At 34.7% G+C, this 24430-nt stretch overlaps 2 protein-coding genes and 1 long non-coding RNA gene across 5 annotated transcripts in view; 1 reads left to right on the top strand and 2 right to left on the bottom strand.

The window, feature by feature from the left end:
* Nlg2 (Neuroligin 2) overlaps positions 1 to 24430 on the bottom strand; it is a 172584-nt gene that overhangs the window by 31015 nt on the left and 117139 nt on the right. For all 3 annotated transcript variants that reach the window (XM_066282877.1, XM_066282878.1, XM_066282879.1), the window contains 2 exons: positions 19122 to 19277; positions 13709 to 13897 (listed from right to left, as the gene is read on the bottom strand). In XM_066282877.1, the coding sequence (XP_066138974.1) occupies positions 13709 to 13897; positions 19122 to 19277 (345 nt within the window). The remainder of the gene's footprint in view (positions 1 to 13708; positions 13898 to 19121; positions 19278 to 24430) is intronic.
* LOC136339537 (uncharacterized) lies at positions 84 to 5736 on the bottom strand. Its single transcript, XM_066282881.1, has 5 exons — positions 5554 to 5736; positions 2421 to 2554; positions 1346 to 1475; positions 676 to 868; positions 84 to 624 (listed from the first exon to the last, which is right to left on the bottom strand). The coding sequence occupies exons 1-5, from the start codon at positions 5609 to 5611 to the stop codon at positions 264 to 266; spliced, it is 876 nt and encodes a 291-aa protein (XP_066138978.1). The 5' UTR covers positions 5612 to 5736; the 3' UTR covers positions 84 to 263.
* Positions 862 to 2441, top strand: LOC136339540 (uncharacterized). Its single transcript, XR_010732156.1, has 3 exons — positions 862 to 1360; positions 1411 to 1494; positions 1672 to 2441. It is a non-coding gene; the product is annotated as an uncharacterized lncRNA (long non-coding RNA).

Raw genomic sequence — 24430 nt, forward strand, 5'->3', positions numbered from 1 at the left:
ACTTTTGGTTCGCAAATAATCTTATAACAATCTAATTTAAATAATACCAACATTGTTCTAAAACTACAATAAAACGAACGGGATTTTAATAGAAACAAAATACGCTTTATTGCTTATTTTCAGATAAAATACATGTTAACAATGTTATCTTGATACGTATTTTTAATTGAGTAATAAGTTTATGTAGTTGTAAAATATCGACGATAAACACCTCGGATAAAATTTTGGTAATCAAAAAGGATATAAGATTGTCTGAAAGTGTCTCAACCCATGCGCGAATATAGATAGATTGGAGAACGGGCTCGTAATGTTGAATTCGGAGGACTTCCTGTTGTAGTCGGGATTGTGGATTCAATGGGAATAGTGGTCGTTAAATCTGTGGTAGAGGTTACCATGACGGTACTTGTCGTAGCAATGGGCGTGGTTGCTTCAGAAGTTGAATTAGTTTCCATAATAGCGGTAGAGGTGATTATTGTCGTAAGTTTGGGTTTTAGATGTGTTATGTTGTTTAGAGTGAAGATCATTTTAACCAGTGAATCGGATGCATTTTTCTCGACCTCACCTTTTGTGTATTTGTATGTCTCCCTTTCCTCCCCTTCGCGAAACAATCCACGACAAATATATCTAAAAATCGAATATTACACTTTGTCCTCAACAAATCTACTCTAAACTGACCTTCGAAGCTCGTTGCAGTACAAATTATTAAAGCCCATTCCACTATGGTAATTTTCCCTTTTAAATTCAATACAATTTTCCCCTGAAAAGCTATTCGGTTCGCCTTGTAACCATCCACTTTTGCCTACCGGGCTCCCATCTATCCAGGAAAAATCACCATCTGTTTTTTTGAAACCTCCAATCCAATAACCAGCTAAAAATTGCTACATGTTAATAGATTTAACAAACATGTTGTGAGTTTCCAGCTTTTAGTAAGATTTGGAACATTCAGTGCATGCACGAGTACGTATAATTTTCAAGTTTTAAAACATTAGGATTAACATAGGACTTAGAGTAGTCATTGGAGCTCCAACGCAGACTATAATGGCTATGTTGTACAGTTCAAACTTGCGGCTTTATAAATTAGGTTAACAGAAAACACCTCGAAAGCATTTCAGACAAAGCGTACCGTCTTCCCATCTACGGCTGATGTGACTGAAGTAACCCGGCGAGGTGTCATTTTTAAGTTGTGTCTGAGGATATACCAAACTGACGAGAGCTACTTGGTTCGAAACCAGTTTTCACGGTATTCTAGTCCATCGCTTCTCGATGGATAGGCGAGGACATAATGTAATATTATATCTCAATCACGTTAAATAGGGACCCGTTGTTTCTCCTATGATCCACTTACAGTATGTATCAGAAGGTAGATAATTCATAGATATATGAAATGTTATGTTAATTCTGTCATAATAGTTCCTAGGATATATCAGATGTAATCCTAACATTGAACAAGCTTGTTGGGCGTCAAACCATGTCAACTGAAATAAAAAGGAAAAGGTAATTATTATATGAAATCAATTATAAAAATAATTTCACGAGAATTATTATTCATTTATGAAATGCGGAAAGTGAGATTTTCCTGTTCAGCAATCATCCAGTTGGGAACAAAAAGCCTACTTATCGCACGACAGTCTGTGCTTAATGTTACTAACCTGAACTAACCTTTTTTTTAAGATCGAAGAGATGTACACGGCCTATTATTACGGGCCAAAACTGGAACACAATATGGGGATAGATCGTGAGAGCGACTCAGAAGAAAGAAAGAGACGAAGGCTAGAAAAGAAACTTACAAAGTATGAATGGATGAAGGATAGGAGTTAGATGACTAATAGGTGATGGAGGAAAGAATCACCTTGCTCTTAAAGTAATGCTTTGGGACGGTTGAGGTGAAAGAGGAAAAAAATTTAATAGGCCAGTGTTCTGAGGAACACTAACTTGAGATCATATAGATAAAAAAGACCATTTTAGTGCCAAACCCATATGTCTGAAAGCAGAATCAATAATCCTCCATAAAAAAAACACTTAACGACTGCAATATATCAATATAGAGCATACCACAGTGAAACTAGCATCAGATAAAAGTCGAAGTTCCCAACTTTCACCCTTTCTCCAGTTCCTGGTGTATTTTTAATACCTACCATCGTGCTATCACTTAAAGCCTTAACATCGCCTATTACAATCGCTTCTTTCTTATAGCTGAACCAATCTTAGACTAACTCACCCTCAACAATGATTTTCTTATGCGGCTAAAGATCCTATGATTACAAGATATGCGCTGAAAGCCAGAAATTTCGAAAAATTCCGAATCCAAAAATATTTAAAAATTTAGTAGCAAACCCGCAAAAGTCATCATATATTCTTTGATGATCATTACCTTCTTAATGGTTATCTCTTAATGTAATTTTTGTTCTTGATATACTCACTTTTTTATTAGAGACCAAATATTTATTATCATATGTAAAGTCCAATATTCCAGGATGCTCCGAATAATCAACACCATATTCCTTTGATTTGAGATTGGCCGAGTGGATGTTAAAAGGCAAATAAATGGATGTTGCTGTAAGAAATGTAATGTAGTAAGGGATTGGCGTGGTAAAGTATCGTAAAAATAGTCTGTCCTCAAACAGTCTTTCATTTTCAAGAAGTTCTGTTAAAAGTCACAAAAAAATGGAATTTATAGGACAACAAAGTGGCACCAAAACACACTAGAGAAATTGATATTCTATATGAAGAACACCCCATTAAACTATCATAGCAGTTTTAACTCACCTTATTCATTACTTAAGAAGATTTATCTGGAGTTTCGCCTTCAAGTAACCATCACCAGTTTTTTTTGTTTCCAAAGTTTTTATCGAATTTGAGAACTAATTTTTCTTCGGAATTCCGTTAATCTTTATTAATTTACTATTTGTCGATTATTAACTGATAAGGCTTTAACTAGGCGGTTATTTTTGAATCCTTTATTTTATTCGATTTTGTATTAAATTCCAATACTTTTGCTAATTATTAAAGGTATATGTAAAAATGGGCATTTGCATTTATGCATAATTTTATGTTTTTAAAATTTTCTATAAAAAATTAGCACCGTAATTTAGATAATAAAAATGATGGTGATTGTCATACATAGATTTTAGAAGATTTTTTTTGTCTTCAAGAACAAAAAATATAATAAAATATTAAAATCGCTTAAAAACCGAAAAATGTATCTCATATTTCTAGATGGTGTTTTGTTGGTCTAGTTTCACATGTGAAATACACTAGCAGAAAGAATTAATGAATTACTTAAAATTGCTCTCCATTTAACTATTTAAAACATGTTTTTTTAAGAACGAGAGCTTATTTTCACTCTTTTAAACTCTTTCACAGTAATAATATATTTTTTTTACTTAGAAAAAATAGCCTATATAATAGTCAATAATACGATGATATACAGGGTTATTCACGCTATACGGCTCGGAATATTGTGGCCAAAATACGAGGTTTTCTAAAAATTTTTCTTTTGGGTTATATGGGGATCTATTATGGCTACTTTTTAAAATTATTTTCATATTATACAGGGTGTCCCAAAAGTGCTAAAAGTATCAAAGTTGTGTTTTTTTAAATGGAACCCCTTGTATATTGTTGCATTTTTGGATTCTCCGATCAAAATAAATGTGTGTTTTAATAAGGTTTACAATACCTAGCACTTACGGTTTTTGAAATAATTTAAATTTTGTAAAAATTTGGCCTAATTTTCATGTTTTAACCACTTAAGCAGTATTTAAGTTATGTAAGCGTAATTTACAGTGTAGTGTAATAATGGATCATACTTTATATCCCAATCATGAAAAACTTGCCAGCTTATACAGGGTGTGCAAAAATTAAAACTATTCAAATGAGAACTTTAAGTGGCTATAACTGGATTAATTTAAATGCAATGCCATATTTTTTAACTTACCAGGATATGTAGTTTTTAAATACCCATCGAATGGTACTAGGATGTTCATAGCTAAGTCTTCGCGTTTTTGCAGAATGCACTAAATAATGGCTCCTTGCGCCATTTGGCGTCTTTTAGTTCAAAGTTCCAATGTATCTAGTTGCCTATGATATTTCAAAATATCAGATAGTTAATTTAGTTTATTTTTTAGTTTAGTCTGCAAAGGTACTTTTTTTCTAGAGTGTGTAATGTACCCTCAGGCTACGCCTATGCCTATGCAATCCGTCCGATCATGTCCGTGATGACCATATGTTGGGAACCCATTTTCTTCCTGTAAGGGTTGCCCTGCATAAAGGAACTTTCACTCTTTTATCCTTATCAAGACAAAGGTCTAAATTCATCTATATTTGGTCAAAATCTTTACAGCTGCAATTCCCCGTAAATTCTCAATTTTTGCCTTTGTCTCAAGATACGGTTTAAGGATTTAAAAAGTTACCAACTGTGGATTGACCCTGTTAATGGGTACCGATACCCTGATTGGGTATTTAAGCTACCCCGAATCCCATAAACTCTCTATTACTCTAAAAATCCTCTCTAATGTCAAGATCATTTTAGTTTTTACCGATTAATACATAAAAGGAATTGTCTACAATATGCCTCCAACAACTCCACAGGATATGAAAACACGTATAAGAGACGCGTTTGAAACTGTTACTCCGCAAATGTTGTCCAGAATTAGCGGTGGTTTTGAAAAAAGAATTTGTAAGTGTTTGGAAATGGACGGTCGACATTTCGAACATCTGTAATAAATATTTTGTTTCCGTTTTATGTTATACTTGATATGTGATTTAGAACATTGAACTAAAAGACGCCAAATGGCGCAAGGAGCCATTATTTAGTGCATTCTGCAAAAACGCGAAGACTTAGCTATGAACATCCTAGTACCATTCGATGGGTATTTAAAAACTACATATCCTGGTAAGTTAAAAAATATGGCATTGCATTTAAATTAATCCAGTTATAGCCACTTAAAGTTCTCATTTGAATAGTTTTAATTTTTGCACACCCTGTATAAGCTGGCAAGTTTTTCATGATTGGGATATAAAGTATGATCCATTATTACACTACACTGTAAATTACGCTTACATAACTTAAATACTGCTTAAGTGGTTAAAACATGAAAATTAGGCCAAATTTTTACAAAATTTAAATTATTTCAAAAACCGTAAGTGCTAGGTATTGTAAACCTTATTAAAACACACATTTATTTTGATCGGAGAATCCAAAAATGCAACAATATACAAGGGGTTCCATTTAAAAAAACACAACTTTGATACTTTTAGCACTTTTGGGACACCCTGTATAATATGAAAATAATTTTAAAAAGTAGCCATAATAGATCCCCATATAACCCAAAAGAAAAATTTTTAGAAAACCTCGTATTTTGGCCACAATATTCCGAGCCGTATAGCGTGAATAACCCTGTATAACCTAGATCCTTGAGAAAAAGGAAAATAATTGTTTTAACAGTTTGCTGTTCAAATAGGTTACCCCAATATCACTGATTGATAAAATCCTAAAAAACCAACGTAAGTCGCAAATAGTCTTTAAAATAAGGAAAAGAATTGGCTAATACGTACCTGAATTTAAATTCCACAAAATAACTAAATAAATATTTAGTAATTTCAAATGACACATTTTCGAAGGGACTCGCTTGGTCAGTTTGATTCGGCATTCACAGCACTTCTAAATAAATTACCAAGATACATGCTATATAAGCCAGAAAGAGGATGATAACACACGAACTCTCTACATGTTGTGTGAAATATCAATACATCTTAAATCATTAATTATAATTATTTAACCATTTGCACAATCAAATAAAACCAAAACAGTAAACAATTTGCTTCTTCGATGTGATATAGCTGCATGAGAGGAACATTTATAGATGCAATACATTTAACAAAAATATTTAGTTTTTCTAATAAAAATTTGTTGTGTTTCACTAATGAGTAATTGGAATTATTTTCTAATGATATTCGCTACAAAACTAAATTAATAAATGGAGAAGGAATGACAGTTTCACGGCATGTACATGGTAGTGATTTTCACTTTGTAATTCAGTGAGATTTGATTGAAGACAGTATACTCCGGTATGGGTTTGCCAAGGAGAGAAAGTTTTTTATTATTAACTTTATGAGAAAATATGTTTTTTATGAAAGATTTTACTTGTTCCAAAATGACTGAATCGCAATTTTTGTAATTTTTCTCTTCGTTGCTAAGGAATATCGAAAAATAGATCCATTTATTGAAAGTTTGTCCAAGTTCCGAAAATTTATTCTCGTTTATGGATATAAATTTGGTAAGAAATCCAACACCGACTCAATTGACGAAGACGTAATCAATGGAAAACTTTCTTTGTTGATAAAAACTTCATTAGAGTTCGATTTTGTGCTGACGAATAGTCTTTAGTTTTTTTTTAATATATCTTCTTTTTTTTAACAAAAAACTTCGAGAGCACAAAATAGAAAACAAACCAATTTCCTATCAACTAACAAATTTTTCATTGTTTATGAACTATTTTATTGAGTGTCTATTGAACTTTTTATAAAGTTTATACCGTTTTTTCAAAAGAATTAATCCATCAATTGTGAATCACAATGCACCATTGAATATAGTTTTGAAAGACCTTTAATTTGAGGTGTCACTTGAGCTATGTTTCAACTGAAAAAAAATTGCCATTTTGCGCCACCGGTGGCATAAGCAAAATTTAAAAATATAAATAAACGTCATAAGATAGTATATTTTGTTGTATTTAATGCTGTATTTCAATTTAAAAAAAAATGATTTGTTAGAAAGTTATCAAGAAAGGGGGTGGGGGTTAGGGGTAGAGGGGGGTCAGACAATTTAGAGCTGTACGGCAGTCAGTGGTAAGTATACACGCGGTCTGATACATGAGCTTTGTTGGCGGTTTCACTATACTTTAGGGTTGCATTAGTTGGGAAAGTCACACGAAGCTTGTTAAGATGAACTTAATAATGAATGCTGACTGGTGTATAAGCCGTATCCTTGAAGATCACGTCTTGCAGTATGCTGATTATTGAGTAAAATAACCGCAAGAACACTGATAAGAACTGATTTTTGGGGTAAGTTTGCGAAACTTTTCTAAAACCTTGTGACGTTTTTTTAAAAAGCTCAAAGCTTAAACTTTTTTGCTTTATGCTGTTGAGTGGCTTTTCCACCAGCCCATTGTTGCCACTTTAACATGGATATAAATATTTTACGTTACTAAATTCATAGTACTTTACTTTTAAAGTGTTTTAAACTTTGCAACCTCTCTGGAGTTCAAAAATTTCCTCACACAATAAGTGGCATACCGCATTTTAGGAGATTTAGAACGAATTCTCGACAGAAATATCTGGAAATGATATGTCTCACATTCTTGAATAAACAAAAAAAATCGGATAAGATTTTATTAGTTTTGAATATAATTGAATATATATATTTCTGTTTTCCTGAAACTTTTGCCTCTCTATGGTATTAATTTTTTCCTGCTCTGCGCGTTCGTGAGAAACTACCTTGTTCCCATAATGCTCCATTGAAATTAATAATTTTTAACTTTTTTTGTTATTTTTGGGGCATACGTACCCTTGTTGCTGCTCGGTGCCTTTGAACATTCATCTCTACGTATCTCTAGTTTTATCTTCAGGTATAGCATTATTCCTGTCAGGAGATTTCTCATCACGGTTTTGGGATTCTACTTTGACCCATTTTGACTGGTCTGCACAATGTATCCATCGATCGAGCCTTAATTATTAGGTTCCTGTCTAATTGTTAGATATTATTAACATTAACATCCTTGGCATTTCGTTGCATTTTTCCCTAACTTCCGTACGAGCAACCATCGAGTTATATTCGCAAATGTGTGGCTTTAATCCCGTGTACCTTCTTAAAGTTGATAGCAGGTATTAGAATACCAAATATAACAGGAACCTTCGATACATCAATGTCATATTTCTTTTACAACGCGTATGTACATACCTCTGTCCAGATCATAAAAATTGCAGACAATCTTATCAGGCACTGCATGAAAATGCTTGGGGTTTATCGCAATTTCCCGTAAATTTGTAACTCTCCATCTTATGGAAGACAATTTCCATACGAATCGACAAATGTCCTTTCAGACAGATTTCAACATACGTTGCATAATAACATATGCTGCAGTTTCTTATTCAGTTTGCCCCCATTTTAATAATAATTATTTAGCCTTTACTGTAGTATTTCTGTGATGACGAATTCAGTATATAGCTACTTAAATATTATATTTTAATATAATCTTTTGTTCATTGATGCACTTACTTTTTCATCAGACATAAAAAGTTTAGAATCCGTTAGGCCCAATGATGTAGAATTATATTCCTTTCGTTCGAGATTGGTGGAGGAATTAGGAGCACGTTCGTGGGTTAAAGCAGACGGGTACATAAGCATAACCGCAAGAAGTATGATGTAGTAAGAGATAAGTGCAGTAAACTCTCGTAAAAACCATCCATTACCCTCAAATAAACTGAACTTTGAACAATTTATGTTAAAACTTAAAGTCTCAGAAAAGTTTTATTGGGTGTGTTATCCGGGTTTCGGCTCCAACGGCATCAAAAGAGTTTTCAAGAACTGACATTTCTTCTGGTTACGATTAATTTATACGTAATATACCTGCTATTTGACAAATCAGAAGAAGTTTTTGTCGGTCGTTGAAGTCCGGTACGGTTGCGACTACGGTGAGAGAAAGATTGGTGCAACAGGTGGAAGCCAATCTTGTTCTTGATGATCCTGATAGTACGCTTTTGTATTAGTTCATCGTAATTAGTTTTCTTTTGGATAAAATGTATCCATTCTGTAACAATGGATGGGAAGTAGGTGGAGCGTTGTGCTCAAACGCAGCATTATTGTTGTCGTAAAGTTTGCTTCACTTCAAACAACTATATGGAAAAAATTAAGTTTTTACCTAAAGAAATGAAATCATCGATAAAATGGAAAGCTAAATGGGAAAAACTTCGTAAAGTAAAATTCAATAAATTGTCAGCCAGAAATAATTGATGAATAATTCAATGAAATTAGTATTCAAAATAGAGAAGGATTCCATCACAAAAAATTTAAATTACGTTATTAACTTTGTTTAAATACGAACCAAATATTGTCATTCACGATTTTTACCATATCACAAGATTTGGTAAACAAGGTTTTTAGTTCCTTATCGAAAATAATTAAAAAAGCATTCAAATATTTCCCAAAATTATTGTATGCAGGCTTTATATAGCCACGAAATATTAATTATTTATGTATTGTTTAATTTTTGTTATGGGTTGGATATTTTTATTGTTTTATGCGTTATTCGATAGTGATTTTTAATTTAGATATTTTGCGTAAAATTCCAAAAATTTGCGACTTACGTACAAGGCTTTCCAACTAGATCTGAGTCTTTGTGTTACCAGGTTATTATTTGTGCAGGGTGTCTTATACGTGTTGGAAACTGGATTTTTATTCTTTATAGTAGGACATATATAAAAAGTAAAATACATATATGGTTCACAGTATTTTTTCCGGGCTTTTGAAATACCTTTTTAAGAAACTAATTGGAAACCAATTTTCAAATATATGGAAGAGAACGTCGATTTAACATTAATAAAAATGTGAAAAATCCTCCTTAATTTGTTAATAATCTTCAAGATAAAATATAAAATGGATTTGATATAGGTACGTACTAGATAATATATGGAACCCAATAATTTCACTGTAATCTTTTCTGCAGGATTTCGCTCAGTTCAATTTAATTTGCACCCGCCCTTAATCACAAAACACATTACACATATATCAAAAAGAAGATGATAAGTGATGACTTTTCCATGCCGTGTGTTGTGAAGATTTTTGATTCTATGTATATATATATATACATAGTATTGAATTTCCTAGAAAATAAACAATAAGTAATTTATTGTTCCGAAGAGATATCAATTGGTATTACTCAAGATTCTAGAATATTTTGTTCAATTTATTGTGAGTCCGGAAAATACTATTTTCCCGTGCGCAAAGAATTTCAAGTGTCAGGCGAAGCGGAAACCGAGAATCATGTAAGCACGAGGATAGCAGGTTTTATTACCGCCCGGGAAATAGCATTCAGCAGGATATTCCTGGATAGTATACTGGTGTGCTACTGACAAAAACTGCTAGAACCGTAGTTTCAAACACTATGTAGCTATATAAGTTCAAGCTAACCCTGTTCTCGTTTCGCTGTTTGTTAAAGTGCAATATTTTCCATGCGCTTACGGGAAAGGTGTGTTTCCAATGTAGTTAACTGGAAAACGACTAGTTTAGTTAGTTATAAAATAGACAGCAGTATTCCCAATTTCGTATTATCATTTTATCGATGACAGTTGGTGGTTTTGGTCTAATAAGCACCCGTAAGCATTTTCTAAACCGATTTATCGATATACAAGTCTACTAGGTATCGATTGTGGTCAAATAAATCCCACTTTATTAGGACGCCGGAGTAACTGAGTATTAGCAAACAGTAAATTTTACCAATAACGCAAACTCCTTAACTCTTTATTTAATATATAATAATGCAAACAACTAATTTAAGATTATTAGACGGAGATAGTCCGTGTTTTTGGTTTGCAAGATTCGAGAGTCACTTACCTAAAGCACATTCATATGGAAAACTTAACTTTACTTGGAACTCACGTTCTGGAGCAAAATGTGATAAAATCGGTGCGACTAAAGGAACAACAAAGTTCATTGCAGCCTCAAAAACTGTATAGAAAGGAGGGATCTAATGGTCAATTTGGAAACTGCATTAAGATATTAAGCTTACCGTATGCGGCGCTTTCTATATATGTGCACTGAACAGTTGGTAGCGAAAATTGGATTACAGGATTATGTTAAAATTGCCACGTATTCTGAGAAGAAATAGCGGAGACGAGGATAATAGGTTCTTTAATTAACAGGATTAAGTTTGCTTGTTTAGGATGACAAAGGAATGGTTATTATACAAAGCAATCTTTTGGAGAATATAAATGGCGGTGCAACGAGGAAAACTTTGACCCTAAATAAAATGATTCATAAGTCTTTTTTAAGCATCTAGAAAATTAAGAGTGCAATTTTTACGATTTTTTCGAAATATATTTCTCAAAATTGAGTTCCATTTCTCCTTAAATTTCAAATTTCTCGAGACCAAGTTGCAAATTTGCTTTGAACATCGTTGAATTTAATATGTTTCGTGTTATTATCTGGGGAAACTCCACTTTGCTGAAATTTCCTTAAAGCAATAAATGTAAAGTTTAATTGGGACACTACTTTTAAATGTTGAACAAGGGTATAATAAATGTATTCACAGATTTCCTAAACTTTAACACCCTAGTTAGGTTTGCTTGGTTACTCGCACAAGTTGAAATTTCAAGGGTTTTTAGCAAATATACCTACGTGATTACAAACATGTGCAATCCCTTTTTCGTTTGAGTTAAAATTTATTGCGTGTACTAGCGACCTTAACCGACAGATAAAGCTTTTATTCGTTGGCCATGCTGATTCTAATGAAGCAATCTTTAGATATGTAGCTTAAATTATAAGCGTTGCCGTAATTCTAGGACGAAAACAAAGTCGCGGCAACGCTGACAACGTTAGGCTGCCTCATCTAAATCGTAAGGGACAAGGTCAAGTGAAAGGAACAAGCAATAAGGTCTACGCATAAACCCTTTCTTTCAGTGTCAAACGTATGTTTTTAAGATGTCTTGGTCTTTGTTCTAATAAATACACAGGGTGTCTCGTTTAGGCTGGTTCACTATCGTTATTTATGAAACGGTGAGAGTTACAAAATTGATAAAAATTTATGTAGACAGCAGTGGCAAAATCGTTTACAACATAGATTCGTATAATGATGTTAATGACAACTCATTTCGTTCTGAATACGGACCTGACTTTTTTATTACATATTTTGCAGGCGATTTTCATTCCCGAACCGAAAATCAACTTAACAGCCCCGTTTGCGGGATATTAAAAGTCTCCAAATATGAGAAATTTTTGCCGCATAACCGATTATGCAAATCTCACCATTTCGGAGACAGGAAAAAAGTTAAGTCAAAATAATCAGAATTTAGTGATGTTACGACTACACCTACCGTATTGTTTAAACTAAGAAAGGGACCAGAAGAATCCATGCTCATCGTTGCTAATTTAGATGATTCTATAGAAACCAAGTTCGTGGAGAAAAGACCAGAACATTCAGGAATATCAGGGACCCATGTAGAATAGTAGAGTTATTTAAATTTTCTTTACTTACCTTGTCAGTAGCCAATGTTCCTTCGTGCAATCTCAGTTATATCTAACAAACTTTAAAACACACACCCCCACTTATCGGCAACATTAAATGCATTCAACTCGGTTCCAGAGAAACAGTAAACTTCCTCAAGTGCACAGCATTTCCTGGGACTTCTCAATCTGGCACTGAATCAACTGCCATTGTTAGGGCTTTTCCTCTGAGAGAGAGCTTCCATGCCCCATTTCTTTAGGGATACAGATATATTAAGGAAGACCTATAGTTAAGCGACAGAACAAATAGCTTCTGTTAGTGCCTAGTCACTTTTATCTATTTTATTTGGATTGCTGTTTGTATTTGCTATTCTCTGTTAAACATGAAATTTGTCCTCAAGTGTCCGGCGTAAATTGTCGATTAAAGTCCGTTCAGGTGGCTTTGCGTTTAAATTGATGTCTTCTTAGGTTGAGAACCAAACAAGGAGAAGTAGTACGAGCATAAAATCGTTTTAGATAATAGAAATTACCGTATAAATGTATAGAGTATCAAAAGTTCCTCTGAACTCGACAGAATTCCAAGGAATTCTTTCATACTGGGCGACCCAGAAACAATGATACAAACGAGCGTTGAGTACCAGAGCTAAATAATAGCTGATTGACAAAATGCCCTTAATGTATTGTAAAAGTGAGAAAAAATTGAACAAGCAATTCAAATTTGAGCAAAGAAATAGCCAGTGGCGAACTACCATTAAGTGCAGAAACATAAAGAATCATCATCATATCATGTGATATGTCCAATGAAATAAGTCACAACCGAAATTCACCTGGGGGTAAAAATTGGAAGGAACATTTTTCAGAGCATACTCCAATTCATATGAAATCAAATTCATATTTTCGAGTAAATATAGAGGGATTTTATTGTTGAGGCTTCAAGGTCGTTGTTCAGAATTATTTAACAGCAATCTCTCGAGCACCTATATGTATACATAACCTGTGAACTCTCAAGCAATCAGTGATAAAATCATGTTAACAAAGTTTTCGCAATAAAAATAACAAAGAGTCATCTCCCAAAAATTGGATACAAATCGCGAACACGATTCCAAGCTGATATAGCAGATTGTATTTTGTCATGTCCCGGATTTGCAGGAGTTTTAAACCAGTCAGTAAATCGAACAGGAAATGCGAACATTATGTTCGATAAGGATCAGGGGGGATACACTATGGAGATTTTCCAGGCTTCATTTACTATCCTTTCTTCGTAATGGTACATACGCGAAGGGGTAAAGATCTTGGAGGGGAAAAGTTGCACGCCGAATGGATTTCGGGGTACGTCTTCCAACTTTTACGACCCCTGTGACAAATTGGACAAAACAAATCTCTTAATCCGCAAACTGAATTTCGTTACCACTTTTTGATACAACTTTAGCAGTTATCTAGAGATTCGTTCTTCTGTTTCGAAAGGATCGAAAATAAAATTGGATGAACTCTTACCTTTAGCTACAGGCGATACCGCGACAAAATTAACCAGAGCCGCCCCCGTGCCGTGGCCCATAAGTGTCACACGTTCAGGGTCACCCCCGAAAGCCGGCAAGTTCTCCCTGAGCCAGTGCAGCCCTGCGACAAGGTCCATTAGGCCAAAATTCCCTTGAGCGCTTCCCTTCGTTCCCGTCTTGAGGAAACCTGAAAAAAGTGAAAATTTTAAGGAAGCCAGGTGATAAACTGAGTTTCTTAGGACAGTCACGATTCAGATAATAAGTTTTGACGAAACCTTTTAAAAAATCACTTATTTGAAAAGTTTTTGTCGTTTGATGTTTCGTAATGTAGATGTTTTGAAAGGATTCTGATAGCATAAATAATTCCGACTTATTTCACTTTTTTATGCTGATATTGATATCCTAAACTCTGCTTGCAGCCAATTTTGGAGTCAGGAAAATCGCAAAAGCTTCGAAGTTAGTTCTTTGGTACGAAAATTTCCATTTTTTTATAATATAAAAGAGCGATTTCAAGCACATTCGTGAAGATCCATACAACTCCTCAAGATCATTAATTTCATGTAATTTTTTAGGCAGCAAAATTCTCGAGATTTCCACGCTCAAAGTATGAAAAATGGCATGGATATGATTTAAAAGAGCTGTTTTTCACTTAAATCGGCTAATATTTCGAAGCGTTTCATTCATCTGTCCAATTTGATATTTCATCAATGCATTACTAAATTCTGATTGTTACGCTGAACCAATCACCGGTGAATTAAAACGAGGCTTGCTTTACACATGTGCAATTATTGGAAGATTTCCTTGATTGCCTTAGCAATTTTCTGATAAACTAAAACGACCACTTCAAAATATTTATATTTACACATTTGTTTGTAGCACTCTGCAATTAGCAACTAGTAATCATTTTGACGAAAACTTGTTCTTGTATCTTAACTCACAAATAAAAATCGAGTGGAGTAAGCTCGGGAGATTTAATAGGCCAATTCCACAAGTCCGAATGCCGAAACCATCGCTCGTCAAGTATTGGAAAGAACTCGCTAGTGTCCTCTGGACTATAATGAGCCGGCGCTCTATTCAATTGGAACCAACAAGTGCCATATTCTTCTACAGTTACGTTTACTAAAGAATCGTTTACTACCATCCTTCCTCGTTTGGGTGTCAGGTATGTTGGAAACGGACTTTATGGGGTCTTAACTTGGAAATTTCTTCGAAAATAGATATTAAAGTTTTCCCGAATCTCGGAAGTTTCAATTCCTTTTGTGCAACCGAGACTACGAATTTTATATCCGTTTTTGGACCAATTATTACACAAACACTCGAGAGATCGACTTTAATAACTTATACAGAGGATCGTTTTTGCGGAAATTGGTACATTGTTTCAAATATGTTTATAACAAATATAAAAGAAACAAATAGACTTATCGGAAATATACTCCTTACCAATGGTAGTTATTAGGAATTCCATAATAGGGAGGGAGTTTTATCAAAAATAACTAAGATGAGGAAGAACTGGTTTAGTAAATCTAAAACTAAATATTCAACTGATTGGGGCACTCAACACCGTTAAGGAACAAAGGACTCATGTGTTCTCAATATTGACTGCGAAGTAATTTCTGTAACAACAGTGATAAAAATGAACTGTAATAGAATCTTAATGTTGATCTTATCCTTTGTTTCTATAATATTCACATTAATCTTAAATTGATATATTTGTAGCATTTTCGAATATTTCCATCACACCGCTTAAGCATTATCAAATAAACACGGTGCAATGAGCCTATGCCCCCATATCTGTCGGAACCAAAACACTTCGTGCTTTTTCGGGAGTTTTCGCTCCATGTTCGTAGTGCTCGATAATTCCAACGAATTAAGCGGACGCAGTCTCATTGCATAGATGTTAAGGTTAAAGTGGAATGGTTACCACGTCAAGACTTTTTCCACCATGTGTACTGTTCATAAATTTAGTACCTACAAGATAATATCTTAAAAATTTTAAAAAACCTCCAATAGCGTTTTAAGTTATGTCTCGTTCAAAGCAATTTGTTCTGTTCTCTAATCAGAATGTGACACTTAATTTGGCTTGATAAGTGAATACGAAGCATCCCTGACTCTTATCTAATTTTCCACATTAATACTCCACTCAGAGCACTTCATTCCCCGAATTCTAATTTTATAGACAGCAGGTTAACTGAGCACAGATTCTCTGGGATGGGTTTTATTGCAGCAGCAATTAGTTTGAAACGTTTAACAAAATAGAGCCCATAATTATTTCTAAGCTATTAAGGCAACTACATTTCAGTTCCTAGTTTTATGACTTGTCGTAAAACGAACGATTTCAGATTATTTTTAACTTCATGGAGATTTTATTAGATTCTCAATGCAAACTAACTTAAGTTTTGTGGAATGTCGTATTTATCGCAGAATACCAGTTTCGCCAGAGTAATAGAATATTTAATAAACGTATGTTTTCTGACTTCGTCGTCGTCAAAGCCATATCCACGTCTGGACCATAAACCAATATCTCCATTGAGTTAAGCTGAACTGACACTGATTGCCGCGCGAAGACAATGCCCCAGCTTCTCAGGCGCCATTTTAAGAGATAAAGCGTTTTCACTATAATACTTCTTCCTCATGTTGGGTAACAGAATATGTGTTTGCAGCTGCTTGGACCATAAAAGGGGATTACATTTGAAATATTACTATATTGTTGTAATAACCATTACCGGAAAGGCGTTATTCTTGACATGTCGAGGAAGTTTTCGGTAATATAACTATGTTCGGCAATTATATTTCTTTATCTACTCATTTCGTGATCCACAATACTACCATGCATTACCACTGGTGTTATTGTCGTTACATCACAGAAATACAGTTCGCTAAACATTCGATTAGCGTTTTGCACATCAAGTAATAAGGACGATATCGGCTGGACGTTCATATTGACCTATCATCCTTTAACGGACTACTGTGAGATTTCATACGACGGCAAATACTTTTCAATTGCGTCATTAGCTGACATCTGGTTCAATTGCCATCTCGTTACATAATCTGCGTAAACCATTACACCATAGCTTGATGTTTGAATTTTTACCGTGACTAATTATTAAACTATTTTCTAATTATTGTTTACTTTTATGTGTAGATAGGTGTTGTGTCTGCAATTAATTATCCATAATAAGACGTATATGTGTTTGTTCTCTCACTACTGATATACAATGACCACAAGTCGCCATTAAGTAAGTTATATCTTGTGTTCGAAAAGCATCTTAATTTGCACAACTTACATGTCACATAGCAATGCCTAGGACATGAATAATGAAATTAGAGCTTTATTTACTCCATTATCGTAATCTTGAAACTTGCCAGTATCCATACATTTAACCAATTAGAAATATATTATACTAGATAGTAAGAAGTAATTTCTGCTCTTCTCGAAGATTGAATCCATCTTCGATGTAAATAATGCAGTGTTAAGCCGACTGTATCAAGGAATGTATAAAACATATCGGAACCCCAATCTCTCATTTCCGTCTTTGTTGCAGCCAAATTACCTGATAAGTCCCTTTATGCAAAGGGGCTTATCAACTAATGGGTCGATGGGTAACACTATGATGTGTTGAATAATATGATATGATCTTGAGGACTTTAATTTGAGGCAGTGGGTACCTACGTAGACAAAATTATACAGAATACTTGTTACACTGATTGAAGTGGTTTGATTCCTAATTCCCTTTCTGAGTTGTGTATATATTCTAAGAGCTTTACGTCAATAAATTCTCTTATCATATCTTAGCAAACACCCGAACGGCCTCAACAGGAATTTGCAGACATATCGAGCAAACTAGAACTAACTTAAACGTTTGTGCTAAATAGTATAACGATTTTCCCAGTTAGTTAACATTTAAAAACAATTAAGTTCATTGTAAATTGTCAACACTTTATAAACTGTGCCATAAAGAATCATGTTGTCTAATAGTGTTTTCTTTATATCCCAAAAACGATGAGAGATAGGAGAAAAATGCAATGACCAAAAGAGCTAAATTGGACAATAAATTCAAAGTTACGTTTCAGCGGGACAGCATGAAAAGAGATTGGGGGGTTAAAAAAATGGCCTAAATTCAATATTGCATGGAGTGTGCCCTAGAGAATAACCGACTCGCTAAGTCTGAACTACATGTTTTGGCAATTCTCTATGACCTATAAAGACCCTTTGAACTGCGGGACTTGTCGAATTTATGTTATGTTAAAAAACGCTTATGGAAAAAATAAATTATGCAAGAGATACTTAATCTGCCGATTAACAATGTCATTCAGCATTAAATCAGACAGCTGACATTGATGCGTGTGATAAAACTTTTATCGCATGCATTAATATGTTGATTGCTTGACGCCCATAAACATTTTTGCCACTGGCACGTGCCACTCAAAGTGACAGAAAACATTTTTTTTAAACGAAAGTTTTGCAAAGTTTGTTCGTATTGAGTTAAGTTCGAAAAAATGTACTATTTTGTGTTCGCCTTGATTTGTTGAGGAGCTAACAGATCACCCAGTATTTTATAACCGCAAGTAAACCTCAGCACGTCTGATTCATATAAACTCCTATAATCCATTTAATTCTATCAAAGTGACAATGATTGCCGCTCGAAGACAATGCTGCAGTTTCTCCCGCATCGTTTGAGTAAATGGAACGTTCCTTACGTAATACGATTTCTCCAACTTGAGCGTCACGAGAGACTATTTAGAACTGAATTACACTTCTACCTTAATTAATCACAAGTAAAACGAGGCCGTAATTTACGCCCGAGGGTTGGAAGCTAAAGGCCTATAAAGTAAGACCTACGCGCAATAAAGCATCTTTATCTTGACTTTTTATATTTCTCTTCAAAAGTAAGTTAATGATACAATATTGATCAAATTTAAATTTGATTAACTATGCTGCTTAAAGCTGGACGGTAAATGGTGATTTTACCTCGTGCCTGCATACGAACGTCTATATCCGGGAAATTTTTGACTAGCCCTTTCACGGGAAATTCGCCCTTAAACGAAATAAAAAAAAAATCTTAATTGTGCGACACGAAATTATTGCTTGTTTGCTGGGATAAAAACTCATATAAAACTGTGTTAAACTGAGTACTTATTCTCGGGCACAAAAACTTCAAACATTAATCCTAAACTCTATAAAACTAGATACATTGATCCCCCAAATAAAGGGGCTTATTACTCTTACTTGGGAACCGGGAAAGGCATAAAAAGATTTATGGCCATGGTGTACGAACCGGAAGATATATGGTGGATAGTTTTAACCTATTCGAGGGTTATAGTAGGGGTTTTCCCTCTGACAACTTCGAAGTTAACGCAATAAAGCTAAAAAATTTGTTCGTTGCAAGAATGAAAAGAAAAATGTGACTTACCCAAGACTCCTAATCTAAAGTTGATAGTTACAACTATAACTCGACCCGATGAGGCCAAAACAGTCCCATCATAGGGATTGCCGGAGTTCCATTCGTAACTTTCTCCATGGACGTAAACTACACAAGGCAACTTGGTTTGTTCCTCTTCGCCTGTTGCTGCAACGAAACGACTAGTTAAATTATCTGCATAGTTCTGAATGTTCTGATTTATTTCAACAGTAAATCTTATCACTAATTTGAGTATGAGAAGTATGAGAAGTATTTTGGTCCGAACATTGTTCTTAGTGAAGTTAGTAAGGTGCAGTTAGTAAGCACCCACCTCCTCGTCTAAATTATTGATGAAATGTGAATAAACGAGACAGAGATGAAATGGCCATAAACGATTTATATTGGTTAGTCCTGGTTCGGGGTGGCGGCTGATGGATTTATTATTATGGGATAAGTCCGTGAACGTTTCATTTGCAAAATGTCAGAGGTGTACCAGAAACTGCCACTGGAACTGCATTAAGTAGAAGAAGTAAAGAAATTAACGTCAATGAGATTAATGCGTGTCAAAGAAATTGTTGAAGACAAAAAATCAATACATGTCGAAGAGAATATAACACAGAAGACTTTAAAGATAGGGGAAGCGGAAGATCTTGATGAAAGTGATGCAACAGTTAAAGATGAAGTTGCAGTATATACTACATTTCATTTCAGATACTTAAGAATTTAAAATTCGTCGAAGGTCATTAAGGCGGAAGAGACGAACCTAGGTAGAAGAAACGAGCCGATCTTCTGCTGAAACGTTATATTTGAATCATGAATACGATTAAACTGCAGACGATGAAAACTGCAGCTTCGGAAATAAATGAGGGTGTATGATACTGCCATCCGGAAACTAAAGAGAAAAATGCTCGAGTCTGTAATGGGTTTGATCGGTATAGATATAGGAAACGTTCATGGGCGCAACAGAGAGATTCTCTTTGGTATTGGTTAATAGTTTACTACGGTCATTAAACTTATCTATATGAAACTCTCCAAGATCATTAGGAAATTCATGACTACCTCCGCTTCTACTTATTAATCAATCACAAGGAGCTGTTTTGGTCTTGTTGGGATGAAGTCTAAGGAGAAATTTAGCTACATGCCCGTACTGAAACTTCTATCTATGGGCTCCAGGGCATATATCCAAGTCTTTAACAATCTCTCCCAGACCTAATTGCTCTCCCACTCTGCCATGGTTTGCACTGATTTTAATATCGAAATTCTTTCGATACAATCGGATTTCTAGTCTTGACCTTAAGATTTGTGGAAGCTTTGACTGAACATCGGTAAACGAACCGCTTCAGAAATTTCGGCGATTAACCTTCTTTTGTTTTTTTTTTTTTTTTTTTTTTAATTTTTTTGAAAATTTTAAATGAAGCAGAAAACGAATTCGATGGGGCTGGATCGAATTTTGTTAATAAAGCCAATCCTTCTAATAAATCCTAGTTTCATTATGGAATTGTTAACAATTTAGCGAATAAATCACAGTTAATAAGAGAATTTCCGGATAATATTTAAGAAACAAGAATGCAGTGGAGATAAATTATATTTACTTTTCCAATAAATTATTGAGAGTTGTCATGGTCTCCGGTTCCTCTCGTGTTTGGATTATTTAACGGCTGTGCTATAATTTACCGCACAAAATCGGGCAAATTAGTATTCCGAAAGCCTGTCTGTTGTCGATAAAATATGCATCTCGTATTCAGCCGGGCTTTGCAGTATGCTGCAAGCCAACAGCTTCCTTTGTACAGCGTAAACTTCAAATTTATTTTATTTTATGCTTGTTATCCCTCCCTATAAAGGGCATATAGTTTACGTGATTCCAGAGAAATTTTCAGCAATAAATGTGACAAAGCTGAATAATTAGGAACATTTTATGTTGAATGAGTTAGTGCTAATATTCATGGGAATATTGAAATGTTATACCAGTTTCAACATGGATACATGTTACTGGTAAATGACGCTAAATTAGATTGCGAATAATTAATATTGTTCATTAAATAACTTCATGTTGAAAAAGTGTAATTATGATTACCGACCCATGCTAGGAAACAATTTATTAATGTGAGAACGGTACAAAAAACACTTTTTCACAAAATAAACAAAGAGCGATGTTTTTCGCGTTTTTCTTCAAATTCTTCACATCTTTCTCCACACGAGTTGAATATCTACTTTCGCGGATATTCCGCCCTTGCACAACTCCTTTCGGCTTGCAGTTTACCAGTCGTGATCATAGAACTTTCGTCTAAATCGACTAAAATTTCTGTTTATTATATTTGAGTGAAGCTCTCTGGTTATACATTTTGTGGTCCTAGACTGCTGGCTGGAAATCAATGATTTCACTTTTATCTAGATTGCAATATCGCAAATTCCTTTTACGATATGCACGTATGACTGAAATTAATTTATACTGAAATTTAGGAATGAAAATGCCAAGAGAATCACTTTCGGCCCTCGAGGGTGACTTGGAGGGCTCCTCCTCGCTATGATACTCAAATCAGTAGAATATGGTCATGCCCAGGGTGGTCTATATTCGGGGTTAAACGGAAGCAAATACACAATTTTTCCACGATTTAATCCGCGCTGTATCTCACAATTATCGAAATCCCAATGATGGACACTGAATTTAGACCAACTCGTGGATGGTTTCATTTAACTTGACGCGATGCCTGACATATCTCCCAATTCGAGCGTCTTCCCTAGACTTTCCCTAGACCTTGCCCATGAGCATATCACTAAATCGCACTTTGAAATGAGAGCTTTAGGTCCATGAAATGTGTCAGCTTTTCTTCTGCAATAATCTATAGGACGTCCAAAGCATCTGCCCGAAGGAGAACTAGAAGGGCTGTTGTGTTTTCCAAATCTGTCCATCCACCTTGTGTCAAACGTCCAATCCATCGGTTTTGAATTGTCTTAGACGTGCAGGTTTGGAGAATTCGCTTTATTTGTCGAAAGGGCACTAATTAATCTGTCCCATTAGCTGCAATATCTTCGGTCCCTGATCAATTTACCTTACAGATTTCAGCTCGAAGATTTACCACGAAATCACTTGAAAATAATACTATTAATAGAGTTTTTGAAGTTCTTCGTTCAATTAATTGTTTTTAATTGTTGAAGCTTAAAGATCGCTCATCCAGCTACGTTGTGGCTGGAAATTCCTGTAGTTTCAGCGCAAATGACATTTTACAACTAACTACAAACTGCCCTAGGCCAAAGTTTTCCTCACTATGTCAAAGGACCTGGTTTGACTGCTTATTATGTGAGGTCGGATCGTGAACACTTAACCTTCCACAAAATAGATTAGAAGCATGCCTAGCACACACTCATAGTTCACTTTATATTGGTTATATTACCTGCTCTACGGTTAGAAATTTAATCAAAGAGATTTATGCTAAGTGCAGAGTGAAACTTGTTAACAAACTGTTGTGTAGTGTGGAGCACAATGCAGAATTTTGCAAGCGACAATGTAAGAATATTTAAACGGAGTTAAGGCCTCACAAGCATCTCATTTTCATGTAATATTTAAATATTTTAATCACCAGGGGCCTACACATATAATATTATTGTATACAGGGTGTTTTTTTTTTTAAGTATAAATGTCAATATCCTGATTATTATGCTCGCAACGGAAAAATCCAACAACACATCTATCATCAAAAAATGGGGGAAAATGATTGAGAGTATGTTGAATTCACTACTCTCTACCAGATGCACCTCAGCCACCACAAGTAATTTTTTTGCAATAGTACGGGGATGGTTGCGACCTGTCGTCGGGAAGGATTTTCAATAAAGTTTTTAATGATGTGAAAGTTTCTGAAATTCCGTTCTCGAATGTATTTGATAGTGCCTAATATGCAAAATCTATTATTAACACAGCAAGGTGTGGAATTATATGGTTTTCAATCAGGTAAAAGTAATGGAACTGATATTTAATTTAAAGCTTAATTTTAATTAAATTGAAACGTAAAATTTGCCGCTTATTAATAATAATTTTTTATAATAAGTGATCATTATTTTTCATGTATGCGCACAAACGCTACTCACGTTCTCGACGCACGTTATTATCAAAGAACTAATAATAATGTTAAATATAAATAATGAGGAAATTTTCTTTTATCAGTATTTATGATTATTTTTCTACCAAGCGAATCGTCGAAATGTGCCGTTACCTTTTAAAAAATGCCATTGAACCATTGGCACTCCGTGAGATTAAGAAACAACAGGACGAAAATGGCGAATTACAACTGGATGAAAATTTACTTAGATTTCGACAGAATGGGACACCGCCACATTTTGTTGTACCCGTTGGGCAGTGGTTGAAGAACAATTACCCCGCAAGTTGGATTGGAAGGAAAGGAGTGATAGAATGGCCCCCTAGAACACCCGATCTCACACCCTTGGATTTCATTCTGTGGGAGCATTTAAAATGTTTAGTGTTTCAAATTTTTTTCCAATGATACGTCGCAAGCATGTTCGTGCTAGATAAAAAAATGACTTGGGATGACGGGTGCATTTGGGAAAAGGTAGTGAATTCTGTCGGAGTAATCTGACATTCGGCGTCTCACCCCAATACAAAGGGGAGCACTTATTATTTACAGTGCCAAAAGTTGAGTTATCGAAGGACCACAGTTTGCTTATAGTGCGCTGAACCGATTTTAAACATACACCTGATGCCGGATCACACTTTAAGTTTTATTTAAAGCAAGACAAACAACACTGGACTATTGAACTAAAGTTAAAGAAAAAAGTACTAAACTAATACGAGAGAACAAGGAGAGACCAACGATTCTTGGTACTTCCAAATTTGTACTTATAAAGGGTTTAGTGTTAACAGTTAGATATTAGTGATTAATGAGCGAGTCAAAGGTACCTTACTAGGGCTGTAAGGACCAAAACCAAGGGGGAAAGCGAGAGTGAAAAGAGTTATTGATATCGCAGACGCTCAAAGCTGACGGGTTGCCTTTGACTAGCACCCCGTCAACGAAATAAAAAACAAATTTAGTTTTTGTTCAGTCTAAGACATTAATTATGCCCAGTGATTTGTCTATGTCATTAAGGGTGTAGGGTTTCAATCAACTGGACAATAATTTAGGTGTCTAGACTCGATAAGTGGTGTTGAGTATTTCCCCAACAAATTCTTCATATCCTGATTCACATTCCCTCATCATATTATAGTAGACGTGTTTTTTGGATTCCTCCGTTACCGGCATAATCATCAAGATGTAGACACCAAAGATATTTATGCCTTTAAAAAACTCACCCTGTATAGCATAAACTTCGTA

This window comes from Euwallacea fornicatus, chromosome 5 (assembly GCF_040115645.1).
Source record: "Euwallacea fornicatus isolate EFF26 chromosome 5, ASM4011564v1, whole genome shotgun sequence".
NCBI classification, from domain to species: domain Eukaryota; kingdom Metazoa; phylum Arthropoda; class Insecta; order Coleoptera; family Curculionidae; genus Euwallacea; species Euwallacea fornicatus.